At 36.2% G+C, this 25330-nt stretch overlaps 1 protein-coding gene across 1 annotated transcript in view; it reads right to left on the bottom strand.

The window, feature by feature from the left end:
• Positions 1-346: 346 nt before the first annotated feature.
• LOC131066990 (peroxisomal acyl-coenzyme A oxidase 1) overlaps positions 347-25330 on the bottom strand; it is a 227274-nt gene continuing 202290 nt past the window's right edge. The window contains exons 12-14 of the mRNA XM_058001895.2: positions 17569-17638; positions 1167-1350; positions 347-814 (exon numbers count right to left, since the gene is read on the bottom strand). Of these exons, the coding sequence (XP_057857878.2) occupies positions 647-814; positions 1167-1350; positions 17569-17638 (422 nt within the window). The 3' untranslated portion in view covers positions 347-646. The remainder of the gene's footprint in view (positions 815-1166; positions 1351-17568; positions 17639-25330) is intronic.

Here is a 25330-nt window from a genome sequence, read left to right as displayed (position 1 = left end):
TTATTTGATGAATGCTTGATCAAATTCTAACAAGATTTCTCTTAGCACAGAGTTAATTTATTGTATTTTGTTTTCAATCACCTATGCTGAAAAAAATAAAAAACACAAAAAGAAAAAGAAGCCATAGTTTTTCTAATATACCAGATTAGGGACATTACACTCAAGTTGTACTAAACGAATAAAGTAATCAATGACAGTTATACCTGAACCCCTGCCCCATACCCCAATCCCAACTGATAACTTAGTGAATTAATACAAAATAATTATAAACAATTCTTCAGAGAATAATGTGTATCGAACACGAAATTTATCACTAAGGTCACTAAAAGCAATCGTAGGATAGAAATAAATAGAAACATGGCATCATTCTCATAATCATAAGATGTAATAAATGATCCTCTGAAATATAGAGATAAATGTGACACACGGAAATGCTAATAAAATAAAACAGTATTCCTTAAATATTCACTTCAATAGATATTAAATACTTTGGGTGAATCAAATTGGATTGGAGCAAACAAGTTTTAATCAGGTCATATGTCAAGGCAAGAAAGGAAATATACTTCACGGTATGATGCCCATCAGTTCCGAACTGGAGGATATTAGAGCTTTGAAGCTGGAAACTTTTGTTGCTTAATAATAGGCTCTATGTAGTCTTGTATCCATCGATAACATCAGCGTTGTTGAAAGGGTCCTTCATGGCTTCCATGTAAAGATGTGTATACACATCACCATCATAGCGACCCAAGACTGAACCCAAGTAATGGTCTGTATGATTGAAGGAATCAACCAACGCAATAGCATTTGGACGCACCTGAATCCAGAAGGTGAAGGAAAGCATTTTTTTTTCAATTAGTAAATCTGTTGATGTATTTTAGAATGAGTGCTTGGCCTCTAAGAATCACCAAAAACCACCCATATGAACAGGCAGAAGAGCTTCCAACTTTTCTCAAATAATTCAAAAATTTCAAATGATATAGACCTGACAAAAAGCTTCAATTGTATTTGGTTTAATGGAAGCTCATATATTAAAAATCAAGAAAAGCAGTTCTACTTGCATTATCTTAAGATTATTAATATTTATTGAGAGTTTTGTCCAGGAAGAAAAATAATTGACAGAAAAGAGAAACAATGAAGAAGAGATGAGACGTATATAAGAAACTTACATGAGAGAAAATACGTCTGAGTTGACTCCTTGCGAGGTTTGCCTGCCTTCTGGTCAAGTATCCAGTGGCTAGAAAGTCTCCGGCATGTTCACAAATCAATGACAGTCCATATATATTACAAAGAAGATGCAACTGTTGCTTCACGTTCAAACCAGGAATGGTAGTTTGTAGTTTGTCCACAAATCTGCAGATGAGGATCAGATTAATGTTCGAAGCACTTATTTTTAAAATTTCGATTAATTTTATTACTCCATTAAATATCTGATATGATATGCCAGACAGACAGTAATGAAACCAAGATTTGAATTTAAGATAAAAAGAGGAACTATCTCTGATTTATTTTTAAGGGGTGCCCACTCTGCTCTATAGGACGTTCCAATCAATAATTTATCAAATTTTAAGCATTTTAAAGTATATTTGCAATGAGGATGGTAAGCTTATAAGAAAATGAAATATCATAGAAGAGAAACTACACAATAGTGGAAGATAAAATAAATGATGTTTTCAATTTGTGACTCTTGGTCTTCCATGGGTTGATTCTAGTGTGGTTGCTCGAAATGAGCTAGTATCAGTGTCATGGTTGTGGTTGCTCGATATGAGCAAATATTAGTGTCATTTAATGGTCTCAAGTTGATGCTTGTATGAGCAAAATATTTGTAAACGATATGGAATATAAAAAAAATAGTTGCTATATCATTGCCATTTCATAGCTGGGTTGTGTTAATTTTGTAACGTCGGTCGTACTATTTCATGCTTCCGATATATATATATATATATATATTAATTTGATTACATATACTAATATGTTAACGTTAACTAATGATAAATAAAACCAAAGTTAACTTATCGCGTTTGACCAACGGTTACACCGTTCATGGTATCGGGTGCTAAAGCGATTCTCAAACAAGTCGCACTCCTTTCGATCGGGTAAGTAAACGGTGACTAGTTTATATACTGTGGTGAGAGGTACGTAGGGAAGAGATGTGTCTTCCCACGTGGGAAGACATATCTCTTCACTACGTAACCCCTCATCCACTTATATAGCATGCTTACATTGAGGAGGATGAACACACCGAAATTGAGTGTGGTGCATCTTTAAAACACGCTATAGCAGATAAAATACAACTTTCATATCATATCTCCTTCTCTTCTATTCTGATCGAAGAATTTTGAAAGAACTTAACATGGTATCAGAGTGAAGTTAAGGAAGATCATATTAAAATTCTGTAATGATCTCATAAACTTTCACCAGGCTCTTACTAAGATCACATTCCCATAATCCTAATGGCAACCGGAGTTAGGTTTGAAGATAGATTAGCTAGAGCATCAAATTTTGTATCTTGGAAATTCAGGATCATGCTTGTTTTGAAAGAAAATAAAATTGACTCCCATGTCAAAAGTGAAATTCCTGAACCCTTTGATGATACAGAGAAAATTCAGTGGAGCAAGGACAGTGAGAAGGCCCTTAAGATAATTGTGGATTCAGTAAGAGACCACATTGTACTAGTTATTTCTAAATATGAGACGGCCTTTTAGATGTTCAAAGCACTAGCTGACATTTATGAAATCAACAACACTAGGAGGGCTCTCACCCTAAAGAATCAACTACACCATATAAAGATGAATAAAGGAGAAACAATTACATCCTATTTCTTGAGGATCACTGAGCTTAGGGATCAACTATCCACTATTAGACATCTAGTAGACAACAAAGAACTTGCTATGATGGCCCCAAATGGACTTCCTACCTCATGGGAATCGTTCATTCAAGGAATCAGTGCTCGTTCTAAATTTCCTAAGTTTGATAGGTTGAAAACTGATTGCATTCAAGAGGAATCTCGGCTTGTCACAAGAGGAATAAAACAAAACAATGGTAATGAAGACATTCAAGTTCTAAACTCTAATTCCCACAAGAAAGGAAAGAAGAAGAACTTTAAGAGAGAGAGGGACAACAACTCAAATGGGAAGAGGTCTTCAAAGAAGAAGAGAGACATTTCTGAAGTACAATGTTTCAAATGTGACCAATATGAGCACTATGCAATGAAGTGTCCAGACAGGATTAAACAACAAGCTTCAATGGCAAAAATTAAGAAAGGGAGTAATTTCGAGAAGCTAGTCTTCTACTCAACCCTCTCTAGTCAAGTCACCTCCAATTTCAACACATGGGTGATTGACAGCGGAGCATCTCGACACATCACTGGATTTCGTGAGCACCTAGATACACTTGTGGAAAGTTCAAATGAAGAAGTGACAATTGGTGATGACTCAAATTATCCAGTTATGGGAATAGAAACTAGGAACCTGCAATATCAACCTAAAGTCAGGCATATCCCTATAGCTGATTGGAGTTCTATTTGTACCTGGTATAAAGAGAAACCTTGTCTCAGTTTCTGCACTTGAAGATAAGGGTTACAGATTAACTTTTATGGAGGGAAAGGTACTTGCTTGGCCAAAGAACTCCACCATCAAGAAAGCCCACACCATTGGAGTAAGACAAGGGAGCCTCTACAGACTTTGCACCACTCCACCTCTAGCCTTGATTCATGAGACTCCAGATTCGAATGAACTTTGGCACAGAAGATTAGGGCACCTTCATTTCCATGCCCTACCTAAGATAGAGAAGATGGTGATCGGCTTACCCAAGCTAAGTCAAAAATCTAAAGGAGCCTGCAAAGGGTGTGCCTTGGGAAAGAATACCAAAGGGTCTTTTAATTCTAGCAACTGTAAATCCAAAAATGTATTAGAATTAGTTCATTTTGATTTATGTGGACCCATGTCTGTACCCTTATTAGGGAGATTTTTATATTATGTAATATTTGTAGATGATTATTTTAGGAAGACCTAGATATATTTTCTGAGGTACAAAGAGTCTGATGAAATCCTTTCTAAATTTAAGGAATTCAAAGCTCTTGCAAAAAATATGACAGGTAAGAAAATCATAACCTTAAAAACAGACAATGGGGGGGAATACACTTCTGATATGTTTAAAGATTATTGTATAAATGTTGGGATTAAGAGGGAGTTAACTGTACCTTATAACCCACAACAAAATGGGGTAGTTGAAAGAAAGAATAGGACTATAGTAGAAGCTGCTAGGGCTATGTTGCTTGACCAAAATATAGAAACCTCATTTTGGGCTGAAGCATCTAGGACAGCTGTGTACATTCAAAATAGATGTCCTCATTCTCTTCTTGACAATAAAATCCCTGAAGAAGCCTTTACTGGCAATAAACCTGATATAAGTCATTTCCGGATCTTTGGGTGTCCAGTCTATATTCATGTCCCCAAAGAAAAGAGGTCAAAGTTAGAACCTTCTGGAAAGAAAGGAGTATTTGTTGGGTACAGTGAAACCTCTAAAGCCTACAAAATATACATACCTGGTCAAAGACAAATTGAACTAAGCAGAGATGTCATCTTTGAGGAAGACATAGCATTCAGGAGGTCCAAAATCTCTAATGAATTAGAACACCAAGATCCTCCTACAAGCTTGGATGAGGATTCCACCCTTGAGATTCAGAGGGAGACCCCTAAAGATGCTGAGCATGAAGTTCAAGGCTTACCTTTAGAAGAAAATTATCCCGAAACTAGGAAGAGACCACTTTGGGCTAAAAAGATGCTTCAAGAAGCTGAAAATTATGTTGCTCCGAAGGGAACCTTCAGAGAAAGTAAGAGACCTAACCTATTTTCCAGTTATACTGCCTTGATGAGTGAGATCATTGATGCAGAGCCTTCCTGTGTTGGAGATGCGCTCAAGCATCAAGTTTGGAAAGATGCTATGTCAGAAGAGTATCAGTCAATTCTGAAAAATGATGTCTGGGATATTGTGCCTAGGCCTAAAGGCAAATTTGTGGTATCTTCTAAATGGCTCTTCAAAATCAAACATGCAGCAGATGGCAGCATTGAGAAGCACAGAGCAAGGTTTGTTGCTGTAGGTTTCTCACAGAAAAAAGGAATTGACGATGAAGAGACATTTGCTCCTATTGCCAGATACACTTCTGTCCGAGCAGTTTTGGCTATTGCAGCATCTAAAGGATGGAAAGCCCATCAAATGGATGTCAAGATTGCTTTTTTTAATGGTAATATTGAAGAAGAAGTTTATTTGGAGCAACTTGAAGGTTTTGTGATTCATAAGGCTGAATCACATGTCTGCAGATTAAAGAAAGCTCTTTATGGACTGAAACAGGCCCCCAGAGCATGGTATGAAATAATTGATCACTATCTCTTGGAATTAGGGTTTTTCAAGAATGAAGCAGATCCAAATCTCTACTACAAGGTAATCAATGGTGAATTATTAATTCTTATTCTTTATGTTGATGATCTACTAATCACAGGAGAGGATAATTGTATTTCTCGATGTAAGAAAGAATTAGCCTCTAAGTTTGATATGAAAGATTTAGGAATTCTTCACTACTTCCTTGGATTGGAAGTTTGGCAACAGGCAGATGGTATAATCCTTAATCAAGGAAAATACACCATTGATATACTCAAGAGATTTAGAATGTTGGATTGTAGATCCATGACCACACCTATGGAGACAAATCTGCACAAGCTAAAGGAAACAGCTGCAGAATCAAAGTTTGCAGATCCTACACTCTACAGGCAGATTATTGGATCTCTGATGTATTTGGTAAACTCAAGACCTGATATATGTTATGCTGTAAATGCACTAAGTCAGTTCATGTGTGAACCTAGGGAAATACATCTTGTTTCTACAAAGCATATTCTGAGATATCTTCGAGGAACTATTGGTTTTGGTTTGAAATATAAACATGTAGAACTTGACCTACATGGATTAACTGATTCTGATTGGGCTGGAAGCATAGTTGACAGGAAAAGTACATCAGGATGTTGCTTCAGTTTAGGATCAGGAATGATCTCATGGATATGTAGAAAACAGTCTTCAGTTGCTCATAGCTCTACAGAAGCTGAATACATTGCAGCCTCCATGGGAGCAAGAGAAGCTGTATGGCTCCGGAAATTGCTTGTAGGATTGTTTGGTCAGCCCTTAAATCTTACTGTCATCTACTGTGACAATCAGAGCTGCATCAAGCTTTCAATGAATCCAGTATTTCATGACAGGTCTAAACACATTGAGATTCCTTATCACTATGTTCGAGATATGGTGGAAAGGAATGTGATCCGATTGAATTATATTAGTATAGGTGATTAGATTGCAGACATTCTTACCAAGCCTCTCTCCAGGATCAAGATTGAACACTTTAGAGATAAACTTGGTATGGTTGAAAATGTTATTTAATTTTGAGATAGAGTCTCATTTATTCTGATATACTAATATATTTAAAGATGTTTAGTGTGTAAACTCTTTTATTTGTCATGTGTGTGACTCCATGATTGCATGGGCCTTCTGTGAACATTATTGAAGGGTGACAACTTTTCAATAATGAACACTTGTTTCAAATTGATATTGTAAGGTGTCGATTTTACAATTATCAATTTAACTATCTTGATGGATATCATGTGACTTGATATCTGTGGACATGTCATGATAGTATATATATCTCTAAGACATTATGGTAGATATCTGTTGGTTGATATCATTAAATAAACCATAATTATGATAGAGATCTTCATGGTGAATATTATGAACATAATATTCATGGACATGCCATGAAATCATTATCAGTATGGTAGGCATCATGTGACTTGATGCCAGTGCACATACCTTACTTGATAACTATGAGTTATGGTGAGTATCATGAGACTTGATATTCATTGTTGAACCATATCTCTGAATATCACTATGGTGTGATATCTCCTCTCTTCACAATCAATGGATGAATTGTGATGTTTTCTCTAACATGAAATGTGTCCTCCCTAGTTAAGAGGGAGTGTTAATTTTGTAACGTCGGTCGTACTATTTCATGCTTCCGATATATATATATATATATATATATATAAATTTGATTACATATACTAATATGTTAACGTTAGCTAATGATAAATAAAACCAAAGTTAACTTATCGCGTTTGACCAATAGTTACACCGTTCATGGTATCGGGTGGTAAAGCGATTCTCAAACAAGTCGCACTCCTTCTGATCGGGTAAGTAAACGGTGACTAGTTTATATACTGTGGTGAGAGGTACGTAGGGAAGAGAGGTGTCTTCCCACGTGGGAAGACACATCTCTTCACTACGTAACCCCTCATCCACTTATATAGCATGCTTACATTGAGGATGATGAACACACCGAAATTGATAAGTGTGGTGCATCTTTAAAACACGCTATAGCAGATAAAATACAACTTTCAGATCATATCTCCATCTCTTCTATTTTGATCACAAAATTTTGAAAGAACTTAACAGGTTGTTGGGTTTATGATATTTTGCACTATTGTGGAGAGTTACAGGAGTCGGTTTAATGCCAGCAATTTATATCAGGAGTTACCGGTATTTATGATGCATTTGTTTTAATATTGTAATGCTTTAGATGGTTATACCACCGAAAGATATATCTCTCACGCGTTCCAAATTGTAACACCGGATGGTAGTACCACAAATGAGTTTATTCTTGGTTTATTGTTGCTACTTACCAGTGGATAAGTAATCTAATTGTAATCGCTCACCACTAAATAAGTGGAAGAAGCTTGTTTTACATTTCAATATTGTATGACCTTTCCCATTGAATATGCGGATGTGCCCCTATTTTTGTTATGCATATGCACCCTACTGAATAAGTGGTATTGGTTGGCTTGCTGCCTGATGCTTTCCTTTCAGCAGTGCATTTCATGTAATTCTATATTTCAAAAAATTGTATGCTCTGACCTTGCCCATTCTAGGATCTAGGTGATTATAAAGTGGGGAGGATGTTGAGCATCTCTCTTTTAGTTGATATTATTATAAAAAAAAATCTAGGGTGGTATTACAATAACACTTATGATGGTTATAAACACAATTGGAGTGTTTCTAAGGCAATTCCCACAAAGAAGTACAAGAACTTGACTCAAATCCACTTGAATAACTTTGTCTTTGTGCAACACAATCATCAGCTACATGAAAAAAATTAGTGAGCCAAGATACACATCATGTGATTGACTTCATTGACATTGATCCATATTTGGATTAAGTTGTTGAGGATGTTGATGTGGATTGACTATTTACAACTAATGAGATACTAATTTTGAGACAGATGTTGAATGGAAAGCGAATGTGGCAACTTATGATGGGGCAGATGGAGAGGTTGTCAAATAATCCCCTAGGATATTTGTTCCAGATTTTTACCAAATGATCCATAGAAAATTTAAACAACAATTTGCATGCAATTGTTTTCAATACACCATCAAATTAAACTGAAATTCATTAATTTTCAGACTGAAATAATAGTTCTGAAATTAGAAATCAACATTGCATTAAAATCCTCAATAGAACATCAACAAAAATTACCAATCCCAGCCACAGAATATACAGTCAGATTGGACAACCAACAAACTGCATTTGAAGCACATGTGAGTCACCTGCGTGATAACTCCAACTGACAATGGATTTCCGTCCATTGCCTCCAAGCTCGAGGGTTTGCGTCCTCAAACCCGCTGGAATCTAGAGCTTCCTAGAAACTCTCCAAGAGAATCAATCTCCAAACATAAAACCAAGCATAAACCGAATGAGCCTCTCAAAGTTCTTTTAAAGCACAACCCTGTGACTCTTCGATTTCCCCTTCCTGTCTCTTGGTATTCCCCTTTAATAGTAAAGCGAATTTATTTTATAATTTGATGTTGACATTAAAGTCACTTTAATTAGCTTTAATAAATAATTAAATTAAGTTGTCTTTAAAGTTTTCTGTTTTGACAACTTAAACTTAATTATTTAAATGGATTTCCTAATGTCCCAAAAAGGGGACATTACAATCCTCCCTTCTTAAAGATTGCTTGTCCTCAAGCAATCATGGATTTGCATACCAGTACCTGGATCCCAAGCCATCCTCAGGAACATTGTTCTACAAATACGCTGCGCCATGCTGACTAAAACATCTGCATACCCATGGTGTAGCATCATATCATGGTCCGCAAGAGCCAATGCACCAGATATATCACTACCTGGATCCCATATCAACTTGTAGAACCCGCTATAAGTAATGAAAGAATCGATCAATCAATCACCTTGAAGTAATCGTCCATACATGTAGAACAACAGGACAAGATGAAGATGAACCCTCTCATGCCCATAAACCACCATGAAGGAATACCCAAATTCGCTGCCGTAACTCTGATCAGCAACATAAATGATTTCAAACATGTCACCAAACCAATGCCAATCAAAGGGAAACCCCCCACACTTGCATTCATCAACATTCCCATACCACTGAATCGCTGATGTATTCAATGTAAAATCAGGAAGTGTTATATGATTCCAACTAGGACAGCCACTAGTCCAAAAGAAATCAAAGAGTATGAAGTCACCAATCAACAAATATACCGCTGCCCCATCAAGAGAAATAGATGGCAATCTCAAGAATGTGGTGTGTATGCCTTCACTTTGTGTCATATCTTCATCCCTTCCAAACACCTCTTCACTGAAATATTTTTGGCCAATACTCGCATTATGGGTTCCAACACTTGTAGTCCCCTGTTCATTAATATTTCTATGTGTAAAAGCTGCAAATTCATGTGACTACGAAGATAAACCTTTTCTGTCCCAAATAAGAAATTTAGACTCCTCAATACTTTTATTGGGCTCATCACAATTCACCCAAACTTGACTTGTCACATGTCCATCCCAAGTGAGCAAAGGTGGTGGTGTATCAAATGCATCTTCTTCAAATGAAGTTACAAGGCTGCAAGGTGTTTCCTTGTGGAATTCTTCAATCATTTCATCAACTTCTTGGATGTCTTTAGTATGTGAATTGCTAGGATCATTGTCTCCCAATTCTTCTTTAAGAGTTCATCAATCCCAACTACTATTTGTTTGATCTCCATTTCCCTTGTATCAACTTCTTGTACTTTGGTTGTAGACATAATATGCATCTGATTTGTGTAGAGAGAAATGGGTCATGCTTAGCTGGTAACAAAGATCATCAATCTCACTTTCATTGTCTTCCGCAAATTTGATAGCAAGATCTCTATCCATTAGCAGCTGCAAGTAATCTGATTTCATCCCTTCAAAAGATTCTTTGATTGTCCCCAACTGAGTACTAGTGACTCCACTTGCAACTCCCTTGTGTCTCTCCTCAGTTTGAGTTTTCCAAGTAAGGTCCTCAATGCATTTGTGAGATCCATCCGCCCTTGTTAATACTTGCATAACTCTCTCCTCTGTGACTAAAAATCTGTCCTTTTTATCTTGCAATGATAAAGACTTAATTTCAAATTCATCTAAGGAACATGTGCAGTCACACAGTAAATTTTCTGTTTTGTTCTCAATTGTGGAAGCATTATTACTATCACACTTAATGGATTCTCTAGACGATGCCATGCACTCTTCATGATGTAGTAATGAAACAACATTGTGATTATATATGTATTCACCAAAAGAGTTCTTCTTTTCACTAGTTTTATCAATAGTAATCTGCAAATCACCAATTAGGAGTTTTGTATACCTCTCACCTGTAGCAACTGATTCTCTCTCCATAATATCATCCTCAATTGCTTGGGAACTATCAGGCATATTTGTTTCAGCTTGTTCTTCATGAATTAAGGCACCATCATCTATATCTTGGTCCTCTTCTCTACTTGGCTGCGATAGATTTTTCTCCTTATTAACTCCACAATTATGTTCTGGTGTCCAAGCCTCCTGACATGAGAAACAAATCTTCTCCCTTCTCATTTGGTTCTTACTTTTTTTTTTGGAGATTCTGAAATCTGAAAACCCAATGAACTTAGCTCCTCTTTAGACAATACTTCCTTGAATTTCTCAATTTTCTGTTCAACCAAGCTTCTTGAGAGATCATAGGCTGCAGTTGAAACATGTAGCTCTCTTCTCCACATGCCTAACAACTCAGACCGCAACTGCTTACAAACTTCATCATTTTCGTCAAGGATCATGGACAAGATGTCGAACATATCCAACTTCACCTTGTTTGGATGACGCTTCCTTATCTCAACAATGAAACAATTGAACATTTGCAGAATCAACTCATCACAATGGAGATCCAACATAAGGACAAATGATCTAGTCCATGCCATAATATCTAAGATTTTAGCCCTCTTACCAAAAGTGAGAGCTTTAACATCATGTAACCCATGGAAACTATCCACAATCAACTGTAAAATCTCTCTCATAGTATCATCCTTATAAAGAACTACAGGTGTTGAAATCCTCATAATCTCAAATAAGCAGGTAGACACCAACAACTTAATTTCTTCATCTGGATGTCTAAGCCACTTGGGTTGCTTCAAGGCATCCACTACAGGAGACATAGCCAACTATAACAAATCATGGGGTGACTGGTCAACATGAATCAAACATTCCTCTACCTTATTCAAAGTGTTTAAAACATCATCCCTTGACTGAGAATGTTCACTGAGCTTGCAGCCTGCTATATGAAGTATGCTGGCCAATTGTTTAATGTCCTCTGTTGCCATGGTTCAATTGAAAGAACTCTGATTAGGTACCACTGTAAAGGCCCCTATCATTCTGCACTAATTAACTCAGTTTACTTGGTTTAGCATTTCGTCAAACACTTGGCAGCCTATCATTGAAACTGATTTTTTTTTCCTTATCTGTAGATTTCTGTAATAAACTGCCCTGCGTGCTATGATTTCATCAACAGTCTATGAAGAATTTTTTGACAAACAGTTGTCAACTAGTAAAGTGAAATGTAGAAGTAGTCTGATGTTTTGTTGCTACCTGGCTACTGCTGAGGTGGAATAATGCAAGTCTTCAAACCAAAATGCCCAACTCTAACTTGCTCAGCCTGCTGCACTATTAGTCTCCATGCTGCCAATACACGTGTGCCCAGGTTAGCTATCTTCAGTCGAACCTTCCACAGCCAGCTTAATTGCTTGTCTCCAACACATTGCAGTTCAATAATAAGTACAACTCACGCCTCTCACAGCCCAGGAGTCTCCACTTGCAGGGGCGATAGCAGAAATATTACAAGCCCAAGTGCCTGAACCACTCTTGCTTAATCTGCTGTTCCCCTCTTCTTCTGTAATAGGCTGCCAAAACAAAGTTACTCCCGGTCTGGACCCCCACTTCGCTCAGCAACAGTAACAGTCAACTACACCCAGAGTATATTTGAGTTCAAGCTGATTGCATATCATACGCTCTAGCAGCTAATCGTGTTCATTTTGCTAGTAGTGACTGCTATAATCTTCAACATTCAAATTCAGTGGTCACGACGTCTTCTGTCCTACACAACCAAACGACTTCCAGCACCCCCTCCAATTCGCACTTCCAGATAGGCGTGGTAAAAGCAAATTTAGATTGTACTGTCAATGCGTTAGATGCCTTTGTATGATACCCAACGATTGCTGACTACAGTGCAAACACTATAAAATATCACTATATTGATGTGCTCCAATCTTCAAATATTTCCTCCTTAATTAGGAGTGTTCTTCTCAATATTCAGATTTGTGTGATCTTAATCACTGTAAAGAAACCCCCCTGTCATAGTGATTTGGCCTCTTCTATTCACAGGAATTTTTGTCAAACAAATCGCTTGCAGGCTGCTCACTGTTTGGTTTGTTCTGAGTTTGCAATTGTTTATTTGTATTTTAAAAGATATCCGAACCCACATGTAATTTTGTCATACAGTTGGTGCTCAATCAAAACCAAGACAATGAATATGTATTTTTTCAGAAAATACAGTATATTTGCAGTAATAACAAATCCTATTAATTCACAAAAGGAAATACTCAGTGCTTTCCAATCTGATATTAGAACTTGATTTGCATGCTAACAGCCAATGTAGATATATTTTGTCAAACATTAAATAATACAGTTCGGCCAACATTGAATGATCAACCTGCACACATCAGTTGAGTTTCGTAGGGTGCGGCTTTGAAGAAAAACTCGCCCAGTTTCTCGCGCGATCAACCCACGCGCCTAATAATGCGCCCAGCTTCTCCTACGACCAGCCTATTCTCCTATTATTTCGCCCAGATACTCCTGCAATCAACCCAAACTCCAGATAATGCGCCCAGCTTTTGATGAATGCCGTCTCTCAGAGTAGTCGCGACCAACTATTGTTTGATGTCTCAACAAGTATCTGCTGGTAATCGTTTTCTTGCTGGTAATAGGCGAATAGTTTAATGAATCTTCTGTTAAATTTGCTACTCAACAATTAGACCATTCCCTAGACTGTCTTCCAAGAGCGTGGAAGGAGTCACCACTAGGAGTGTACGTTCCCAATAGCCAGGAAATTCCACACTGTCTCTTCACCAAAATTCGATACATTCAACATGCCCTTCAGATGTCTGACCCTGCTTGATATAAGCTATTCTTTCTTGCACAACAACCCGGTAATAAAGAAATTCGGTTATTCAATGTCTGTTACCAACAAATCTGTTTTGAAATATTTAGATCCTTCCTATTATTCTTGTCCCCCAAATATTTATTTCAATCATATGAGCCAAATATAGAGGAGTCATCATCAGTAAATCAGCCCCGATATGTGGAAAGGCACGATACTTCTATGAATTTTTCAAACTTCAGATGTTCAGCCCAACTTGAACGGCTTGGAGGAAAAACAACAAACCAAGGTAAACTTCTGAATTGGCACCGCAGCTGCATTAACCCACACAACAATTGCTTTGCTTCTGGTTCCTTTAGCATATAGTTAACGCCACTCAAAATTAATTGCCCAACGTCGTACACAGTTTCAAGATACGTTTTTAAATAATAATCCTCAATGCCAGTGATCACCTACCAATAGCTCGACAAAGAAAAGTAACGGTTTCTGAGGAAAATGGCTAAGTGATAACAACGGCTCTGCACATCCCAAACACTTGCGCCTTCACAAGATGAATTTGGTCGAATACAATGACACTTTAAATGATAGCTTCAGCTCACAGCCATTACGCCCAAGAAAGAATATGTTCGACGGTACTCATGGTCCGCCAAATAGGAAGAGCCCGCACCAGAAGATGTTTCGATTTCACCCTAATTATCCAAGACAAGCAATCAATGCTCCCACCAATTATTCACACGCAGCGGAGAAGTTGAATCGACTTCTACCAAATGCTCAACTTATACTTCGATAAGAATGGAAATGAAGCACCACCTCTGCATCGGACATTTAGTTCCGCAAGGGAATGGTGCGATTTACGGCCAACACCAAATACGGCTAGGAAATTAAACACCCAAACACAACGATCTGCTAACAGTTTGGACTTCAAAGAATGCACCTTCAACTTCTTCGATTGTTAAGAATTTATAACGGCTTCAGAAGATGACACAGCTCGGCCACACAAAGATTGCATAAGCGCTTTCCAAACTCTTGCGCAAGGCTGAAAAAAACGTCGCACAAATACGTTATGACTCTCCCAAGATATCCACATAGTGGCACAATGAAAACACCCTTCAATACATGTGGCTAGACACCAAAACAACTTAATCACCGTATGCAAGAAGTAGCCACGATTCAAACAACTGTATGCCACATCTAGACCAGCACAACTTCAACCAAAGCTTTAATCATCTTTATTCAACAAATTTATCTCCGAGTCCTGTACTTTGTTTTAGGAAGACTTTTACAAATTTTAATAATTCCAATCTTTAAATCTAACCTTGCAACCCAGCTGCACCTTTCTTTCACTTGTGAATTTTCACAGGCGAGCCTCTGATACCACTGAAATAATCCCTTAGGATATTTGTTCTAGATTTTTACCAAATGATCCACATAAAATTTAAACAACAATTTGCATGCAATTGTTTTCAATACGCCATCAAATTAAACTAAAATTCATTAATTTTCAGACTGAAATAATAGTTCTGAAATTAGAAATCAATATTGCATTAAAATCCTCAGTAGAACATCAACAAAAATTACCAATCCCAGCCATAGAATATACAGTCAGATTGGACAACCAGCAAACTGCATTTGAAGCACATGTGAGTCAGTTGCGTGATAACTCCAAATGACAATGGGTTTTCGTCCACTGTCTCCAAGCTCGAAGGTTTGCGTCCCCAAACCCGCTGGAAACTAGAGCTTTCCAAAAACTCTCCAAGAGAATCAATCTCCAAACATAAACCGAATAAGCCTCTCAAAGTTCTTTTAAAGCGCAACCCTATGACTCTTCGATTTCCCCTTCCTGTCTCTTGGTATTCCCCTTTAATAGTAAAGTGACTTTATTTTATAATTTGATGATATTAAAGTCACTTTAATTAGCTTTAATAAATAATTAAATTAAGTTGTCTTTAAAGTTTTATGTTTTGACAACTTAAACTTAATTATTTAAATGGATTTCCTAATGTCCCCGGGGACATTACAAGTTGGCAATCCATCAAGGGTGGGTTCATTTCATATACATCTTGATCCTATATCTAAGACTTTTGTGGAGGCTCTTGTTGAGGCAACTGCAACTATACCATCCACTTCCACGACTTTTCTAAGCTTAAGTTGTAGAAGAAAATTATAATTTGCGAGTTTTATTGAGTTTGAATATTTAAGTTCATATGTATTAAAAATGTGAACTCATTTTTTTGGTGTACAAAGTGCATTTAACTCTAATTTTGATTGATTTATGAAAGAAATCTATAATATGTTCCATAAATTTAGTAATATGTGTGTTTGGGAAGAATATTTTGAGTTATTGCTGAGTGTCTCCTTGAATTTTTTCTGAGTCTCGAATATTTCAAATTTTTAAGTCAGCCGAGTGATTGTTGAGTCCAACTTTTGCAACTATGTCATAAAGTAGTCTAAAACATATGATTATCTTGCAACTTATTGGCCATTGCACATGGCTCCACCATAAAATCATGAATGGTTTATAAATCACCTGTTTGATTTATTCCTCTAAACATATGCCAAAGGTGGGGTAATAGAAATTGAAAGCAATATGTTGAGACTTTGAGGCAAGCTTCGCAAGTCTGACAATCAAGACTTATGAGTCCACCAAATCTCACAAGACTTAGTTGTCAAACTTTGTTGAGTTTGGAAAAATCAATAATCAAATTGAAATTTTAGAAAACAAAAATCGGTATCACCTTCTTTTCTATGTTACTGAGTTTGGCAAGAATGTGTGTTGTACTTGTGTAGATCTGGTATGCGTCCCTATCCATCATAGGTCCGCCCATGGGTATGGCTTTGGTCCATTACGCAACTATTCAATTCTCCCACGCATTGACGCTGCCCCAATTGACAAGGCTAATTCCCTTAGGCGGCTTGTGGTAGAGTGCTACCATTTTGCCCACTTCAAATAGTTGGCACCCAATAATTGACGAAGCCAATCCAGGTGGTGGAATGTTCAGATCCCTAGCGGTTGGGTTTTCCATTATGGTGGTGAGCTTGCCTACTAGAAGGCTTACACTAGCCACTCCTAAGACCATGACTGGTAAGGCTCTTGGCAAGCTACATGAAGGGCGTTATGTGACCGTAGGTGAGCCATTGAATCATCATCACATGAAGCTCCCTTTTCTTTTAATCTGCCATCGTTGGTGCGATTGTATATTAAATAAAAGTACATATAATATAAAATGTGTTATATGTAAATATTTTTAGCATAATAGTATAATATTTAATGCATATTTAATATTTAAATATATATAGTATTTAAATGTATGATATGTTTACTATGTTTAGTATTTTCATTTTTGCAAATTATGAATAAGGTATTTAAATATTCTATTTATTGATAAATGAGTATCACTGTTCTACATATATATATATATACTCTTATGCAAGGATACCGCCATACTAGGTTCTGGTACCTGTACCCAAACCGACAACTTAGCTTTTTCCATATGTTATATATTCCTTTTACTGCTGACTTTTGGCCAAGTTTTTTCTACCAAGTCTGAGTTCAAGTCACAAAACTGCAGACTCAAGAAAGTCTGACCGTCGAGACTTTTGAGTCTAACCAAATCATGAAATTCAGTTGTCAAACTTATAGCTGATTCTGAAATATAAAATCAACTTGAAATTCTAGAAAATAAAAATCATTATGAATATTTTTCCATATATTATAGACTCTTTTAACTGCTGAGTTTTGGCCAACTTTTTCCACCTAGTCCACTTGTCTGAGTAACAAAACAGCTTGCTGAGTCCGAGTATCCAATCTGTGGTTGAAACATTTTAATTTCAATTTAATGAAATTTTCAATATATAATCTAGTAGTTCACGGTACTCAGTGTGGGCTTAATATAATACATCTTATAGATGTGATTATGTTATTTTTCTAAGGTGTATAAACTATCTACTATTCCCACGAAGCTTCATAGAGGAGATTTATAACATATATTTTTTATTTGTATGATGAAAATAGCTCAATTAGAATAATATATACTTACTTAGAAAGGACTACGAGTTGACAATGTGCTTCTGCAACATTAACTAAATCGATAGAAAGCTCTTCAAAACCTGTTATACACGAGGAAGCATTGTAAATCTTTGGTTTTTTTCTAAATTCATGATCAACAAAAACCAACAGTTCAAAACTTTTCATTTTTTTTTTCGAAAAGCATATCAACATATGTTGTGCAGTTGAAATCCATACTTTGAATTAGTTAACAAGTGAGGTATTTCTTTTTAGATAAGATAAATATAGAGCTACATCACAGCCTGATTAGGTCTCAACTTCCAATTCACTGCTTAGTGCAAAAAATAGAGGAACATTTAATTATATCAATAATAATTAATTATTGCATTTATATATACAGATTAATATCAGAAAGATGATGTAAGAAGTGCTCAAGAATCGACATGTTAATTCTAGACTATTGTGAAAAAAGGGAAAAAAGAGAAAGAACGATGTGCACTATCTATTTCCTTGAGTTGGGAGGAAAAATTGTACTATATGGATTAGCAATTTGGAGTTTACAACTAAATTGATCATGAGATCAAAAAAATAGGAGCAGATAACTGGAACAATTGAGTTGGGAGGAAAAATTGTACTATATGGATTAGCAATTTGGAGTTTACAACTAAATTGATCATGAGATCAAAAAAAATAGGAGCAGATAACTGGAACAATATATTAGGTGATGAAAACAATCCTTTTGTGAGCTTTCATCATAGGAATCTTTAAGTATCGAATTGGTGTCTTGCCTGGTGGCAACATAAAATACTATCTTTATCTTTGCTTTTCAATCAATTAAGATAGCAAGTTTTACCTACTTGCATATCTTTTGCTATTAATTATTTGGTATTGTTAGAATATAAAATCTTGTTTACTGGGCTCAATTCGAGTAACATGTCCCCAATCAAAACTCAATTCTGATACATTAATTTTATCATAATTATCATTTGTGTATTCTGAGTTATTCGTCAACAATTGAAATGGTCAACTTCTAGCCATCATGGTCATGTTCTCAAAGCCTAAAAATCGACATGTCAAATATTTTAAATAATTTGTCCATTAAATTAATTTTAAATACTATTTCATAACTGATAATTTATTATGGGTCGTTAATTAATAATTTTAATTGAATATTATTGATTAAAATAATAATTTTAATTGATAATTTATTCAATTATTTATTAATATTTTATTGCGAGTTATCAAATATTAAATTTTTTAATAATTAATAATTATTTTAAATATTTATATAATTGTAAAAAAAAATAAAAAAATATATCAGTTACTAATAATTTATTTGTAATAGTTATTATTTTAAAAAATTCACATGAAAAGTCGAAAGTAAATTATTTTAATATTTAATTATTAATAATTATCACTATTAAAAAATTAAATTAAAAATTAAAAAATAAAAAATAAAAAGTTGAAGACGCCCAAAAACTAAAAAGATAGGCTAGAAAAGCAGCGGCAGATTGTTTCCATTAAAAAACGTTTTTAAAATGGCACGGTATGCATTGTGTGATATCACCAATTTTATTTGGGGTGGAGCATAATGACATAAAGTTGTTAACAAAGTTATTAAAGAGCCAACATAGTTAAGTAAATAAAAAGTAAAATAAAGTAAACAATAAAAATAAAATAAATTATTTTTTAATAATTTTAACTAAAATACAATGACCCATAAAGAAAATAATGTAAATAAATAAAATAGTTTGTAATTAATTATAAAGTAAAATTAGAATAAATTTTAAGAAAATAAAATCTCACGATTTAAGATATCTCTATTAGTATATATTATTTTATCAAAACTTGTTGCATCTAGCAATGCTTGCATACAAATTGGGCTTATTTAAATTTATTTACATCTTTAATCTTTTTAAAATTTAAATAATATTAATTGTTTCGACCAAAGAGGTTTTTCCCTCCCAAAAGCAAGCACATTCTGGGTGCCCCCACTCTCATTTCAGTACTCTGAGAGAGCCGGCTAGTCACAGAGACAATGGGGCTTCGGGCTTCAAAAAATCCTTTCCTCCTTTGCAAGTCCCTCCTTTCGATCATAAGTTCCAAAAATGGAAAAGGAAAGGTATGGGGAGCAAGCTTTTTGTCCTTCCCTCAAATTCTTTAAACCCAACAATTGCCCGCCTTCAGGAGAATGCCCTGTTTGCTCAATGGTGCGGCTACAAAGGGGACAACAATGAAATCATGTCCTGGTGGACTTCCTCGTTCCCAGGAATGATCTCAATCAGACCGCTGCAAAATGATTTTTTCTTTTTAGAATGTGCGGACTGCAACCTGAAAGAAGCCATCATTAATGGTTGCCCTCTCTTCTTTCAGGGCTCGACCTTTCATTTCTTAGATTGGAAACCAGGCTTCAACCCTACTAATCATAGATTTCAGAAATCCCCAGTATGGCTTTCTTTAGTTGGTCTACCTTCTGAGTTTTGGTGTCCAGAGCCCTTCTGAAGATACGAGATGCTTTAGGATCTCTAGTGGGCATTGAGGAAGACTTCTTGAATGAGCTTAAGGGCGTTGTGGCTAATATCTATGTGGAAATAGAATTAAAACAGGGCTTTTATAGCGAGTTAGAGATAATCTCGGAGGTTGGTAGATGGAAGCAAAAAGTTTAGAGGCTGGGGAAGGAGACTCTTGGCAAATACATCCTTCGATAACCAAAATCGGTGATAGTTATCATACACGATAACCATGATATGCAATATTAATACGATCTAATCTAAAACATATGAACACGATCATGGCATAAGTAATATGATCATAACACGATCAATGGCAAGTTTGTATATGCTGTTTAAGTATCGATATATGCAAATCGATACTTGAAATCATGAAATATATATGAAGATGACTATAACAAGTTTATTCAATCAAACTGATTGATCAACATAAAGTCTGCCATTTGTTTTGTAATTCCATCGATAAGGTAGATGATTGAATGAGAGATAAATGAAGTCTCTCATTCAATCATTTATCTGACCGACGCTACTTAGTTTCAACTTTCAACACTCCCTCTTAGCTAGGGAAGATAAATGGAGAGCTATTTAAACTTTGAGATAATCATCTAAGTATATAGCATCACATTTCACATGATAACCAATATGTCATATAGTACATGACAAGTGTAAATATCACGTCATCTCGTGATAAAGAATGTTTCCTATCTCATTGTTGGTGTTGGAAATAAGCCACACCCGGACAGACGATGGACTGGTCCAAGAGGGGCTAGTAGCTCAGTGGTAGAGAACTCAGCAGCGTATGGAAGGTCCTAGGTTCGAGTCCTAGCTGGTCCATGTCTCAACATAGTATCAGAGCCAGGTCCAAGCTAGGAGCCCCAAGCACACGAGAGGTGTGGCTTAAGGGGGGGTGTTGGTGTTGGAAATAAGCCACACCCAGACCGATGATGGATTGGTCCAAGAGGGGCCAATAGCTCAGTGGTAGAGCACTCTAGCAGCGTATGGAAGGTCTTGGGTTCGAGTCCTAGCTGGTCCATGTCTCAACACTCATGATAGGATGTATTACATAACCTCATAATACAAAGGATCATATCACATATGCTCGTGACATGATGTATCACATAACACGTGACACAGAAATATATCACATCATCTCGTGATATAGATATCACATAACAAGCGATACCATGGATATAAAATGCCCGAGAATATTAGATTCTCCTTATATCCAGGTTATGGTATGTGCATTGACATTATGTCACATAATGTCTACCATAACATATCATGGCACATCCATGAGTCAAGCTGATATCAAGTCAGCATGATATCAACATTACAAGATCGTCACCTTATAATGTTAAATACAAGTGTTCATTATCTAAAAGATCGTCACCTCTTAGAAATGTACACAGGGGGTGGAGCCCATAAAGTCATAACACGACAAAAGAAGTTTACACATTAAACATCTCATATATTAGTACAGATTACAAAGCAAATTACAACTCAATCATACCAAGACCTTTCTTGAAGTGTTCAACTTTCACTTTGGATAGTGGTTTGGTAAGTATGTTTGTTGTCTGATCTCCTGTATTGATATACTTCAACTGAATCACATTCCTATCCACCATATCTCTCACATAGTGATAAGGAATCTCTATGTGTTTGGATTATAGTAGGTTTCAGTGGCTCACCGAATAATCCCACAAGCAGTTTCCGGAGCCATACTGCTTCTCTTGCAGCCATGGAAGCTGCGATATATTCGGCCTCTATCGAACTCTGAGCTACTGATGACTGTTTCCTGCTAATCCAAGATATCATGGTTGAACCCAAACTGAAGCAGCATCCTGAGGTGCTTTTCCTGTCAGTCACACTTCCAGCCCAATCTGAATAAGTGAACCCATGAAGATCCAAATCAACTTTCTCAAACTTGAGGCCATAATTAAGAGTACCTTGAAGGTATCTCATAATATGTTTCACAGCCATAAGATGTATCTCCTTAGGCTCACACATGAACTGGTTCAAGGCATTTACTGCATAACAGATATCAGGTCTAGTATTGACTAGGTACATCAAGGATCTAATCATCTGCCTGTAGAGAGTAGGATCTACAAACGAGGAATCTGTTGCTGCCTCCTTTAGCTTGTGAAGATTTGTTTCCATGGGAGAAGTCATGGGTCTGCAGTTCATCATGCCAAATCTCTTCATTATGTCTAAGGTGTACTTCCCTTGATTAAGCACAATATTGTCAAAGTTTTGCCAAACTTCCAATCCAAGGAAGTAATGTAGAAGGCCTAAATCCTTCATATCAAACTCCTTCCCAAGGTCTTTCTTACATTGATCAATAAGGTGATCTTCTCATGTAATCAAAAGATCATCTTTCTCTAAAAGTCCCTGAAGGAGCTACAAAGTTCCTTGCATCTTCCATTGTTTTGTGAACCCATAGTGGTCTTTTCTTAGGGTTTTCCTGGGGTGGAATCTGCACTTCATTCTTATTCTCTTCTGAATACTCCCTTTGAACCTCAAAAACAAGATCCTTTTCTAGGTCTGAAGATGGAGCATAAGTTTTTGACTCAATAAAGTATATAGCCCTTTTGAAGGCTATGTCTTCTTCAAATATTACATCTCTACTAAGTTCAATATTACTATGTCCATGTACAAATACCCTATAGGCTTTAGAAGTTTCACTATACCCAACAAAGATCCCTTTTCTTCCAGAAGGTTCTAGATTTGTTCTTTTCTCTTTAGGTATATGAATATAAACAGGGCATCCAAATATCCTAAAGTGAGTGATATCTGGCTTTATTCCAGTGGAAACTTCTTCAGGGGTTTTGTCTTCAATGTGGGAGTGAGGACATCTATTTTGTATGTATATAGCAGTGTTGGAGGCTTCTGCCCAAAGATGAGTTTCTAAATTTTGATCAAGGAGCATGGCTTTAGCTGCTTCTACAATAGTTCTATTCTTTCTCTCAGCAACCCCATTTTGTTGGGGGTTGTAAAGAACAATGAACTCCCTCTTAATCCCAACTTCTTTACAGAATTCCCTAAATATGTTTGAGGTGTATTCCCTCCCATTATTAGTTCTTAGGGTTTTTATTTTCTTTCCTGAAGAGTTTTCAGAGAGAGATTTGAATTCCTTAAATCACTTGAGGATCTCTTCAGATTCTTTACATTTAAGAAAGTAGATCCAGGTCTTCTTGGAGAAGTCATGAATGAATATTACATAATATAGAAACCCTCCTAATGAAGGTACGAACATGGGCCCACATAGGTCTGAGTGAACTAGTTCTAAGACATTGCTTGTTTTACTAGAACTATTCTGAAAGGAACTCTTAGTATTCTTGCCTAGGGCACACCCCTTACATGTACCTGAATGGTATTGTTTTAACTTAGGTAAACCAGTGACTAACTTTTCCATTGAAGATAGAGCACGAAAGTTTAAATGTCCTAATCTTCTATGCCAAATTTCATTAGAATCTGCAATCTCATGAAGTAGAGCTAGGTTAGGTTCAGTACATACCTCATACAAATAGCCTTTCATATGCCCTATCGTTATAGCCTTCTTGATAGAAGAATTCTTTGGCCATGCCAACACTTTGCTATTCATGAAGGTTACGCTATACCCATCATCTTCAAGTGCAGAAATGGAGACTAGGTTCCTTTTGATGCCTGGAATGAAAAGAACTCCAGTGAGTTGGAGAGACATGCCTGACTTCAACTTAATGGTGCAAGTACCAATGCCTTTCACTGGATGTGCAGAGTCGTCACCAATAGTTACCTCTTCATCAATCTCTTCTAACATGGAATCCAATAGTTCTCTATACCCTATAACGTGTCTTGAAGACCCACTGTCTATGATCCAGGTGATAGATTTGTTGGATACTTGGTTAGAGAGAACAGAGTAGCATACTCGTTTCTCGGAATCATGTTCTTCCTTATTCTTTTTCACTTTTGCAAATGTAGCTTGTTGTTTAATTCTATCTGGACATCTTGCTGCATAGTGCCCATATTGATCAAATCTAAAGCATTGAATATGGGAAACATCTTTCTTAAATGAACCTTTCTCACGGTGGTTCTTCCTCTTCTTGAAGTATTTCTTCTTGCTTTTCTTGTGGGAGTTCACATTTAGGACACGAAGATCTTCATCTATGTTCTTCTGTTTGATCCCTTTCTTGTTTAGTCTTGACTCTTCTTGAAGACAATCTGATCTTAGCCAGTCAAAGTTTGGATATTTAGCCCTTGCACTAATGCCTTGAACACCTGTTTCCCATGTACTAGGCAAACCATCTAGAGCAATAAGTGTTAGCTCTTTGCTTTGGATCTCATATCCAAGTTTTGCCAATTCATCCCTTAGTGCTGATATTTTCATAAAGTATGCATTGATTGATTCTCCTTTATTCATACTTATATGATTAATTTCCCTCTTTAGAGTCAAGGTTCTACTTGCATTGTTTATTTCGAATGTGCTTTTGAGTGATTTGAACATATGGTAAGCAGTCTCATGTTTTGTCAGGATTGGCATAATATGATTTCTAACTCTATCGACTATGATCTTCATAGCCTTTTCATTCCCTTCAATCCATGCCGATTTGTCGGGGTCATTCTCTGGTTCTTTGGATTCATCTTTTATAAAAGATTCAACTTTATTTTCTCTTAGGATCATTTTTATTCTGAATTTCCATGCTAAGAAATTATCTCCCCCTTCAAGTCTATCCTCAAATCTAATAGCATTGGCCATGGAGAAATGTGATGTTTATAACCTTTGATTTGAACTTCTCAAATTTGAATGCCTCAGGTTCTTCCTACCATGGCTCTAATACCATGTAAATGATATTCAAATTTATGTTCAAAATCTAAAGATTATAGATTTTGTCTCTCTTTTATTTTCTAAGAAGACTTTCTTTCTATATTTACTTGAAGATATATTCAATATTTTATTGTTGGTTACTGATCATAATTTCCTTTGTATTGCAGATCATTGTATAGAACATTAATTGATCGATGTCTTTCTACAGCACTCGAATGGCATATATATATGTAAATAACCTTTGATCAAGGCATGCCTTGACCGGGCATGTCTCTTGACATGTCTTGATCGTATGAAGTAGATGCCGTTTCATAACAAATAATAACAAACTTTGTTTATACCCGATACCAATCGGTGTCATTTCAGATGCTAATGATTATTGATTAACCTGATAAAATTCAGTTTATTATAAGTGCAGATCGATAACCAAAATCGGTGATAGTTATCATACACGATAACTATGATACGCAATATTAATACGA

This window comes from Cryptomeria japonica, chromosome 3 (assembly GCF_030272615.1).
Source record: "Cryptomeria japonica chromosome 3, Sugi_1.0, whole genome shotgun sequence".
Lineage (NCBI taxonomy): Eukaryota > Viridiplantae > Streptophyta > Pinopsida > Cupressales > Cupressaceae > Cryptomeria > Cryptomeria japonica.
The sequence above is the reverse complement of the archived record's forward strand: the minus strand, read 5'-3'. Positions and strand labels throughout refer to the sequence as shown.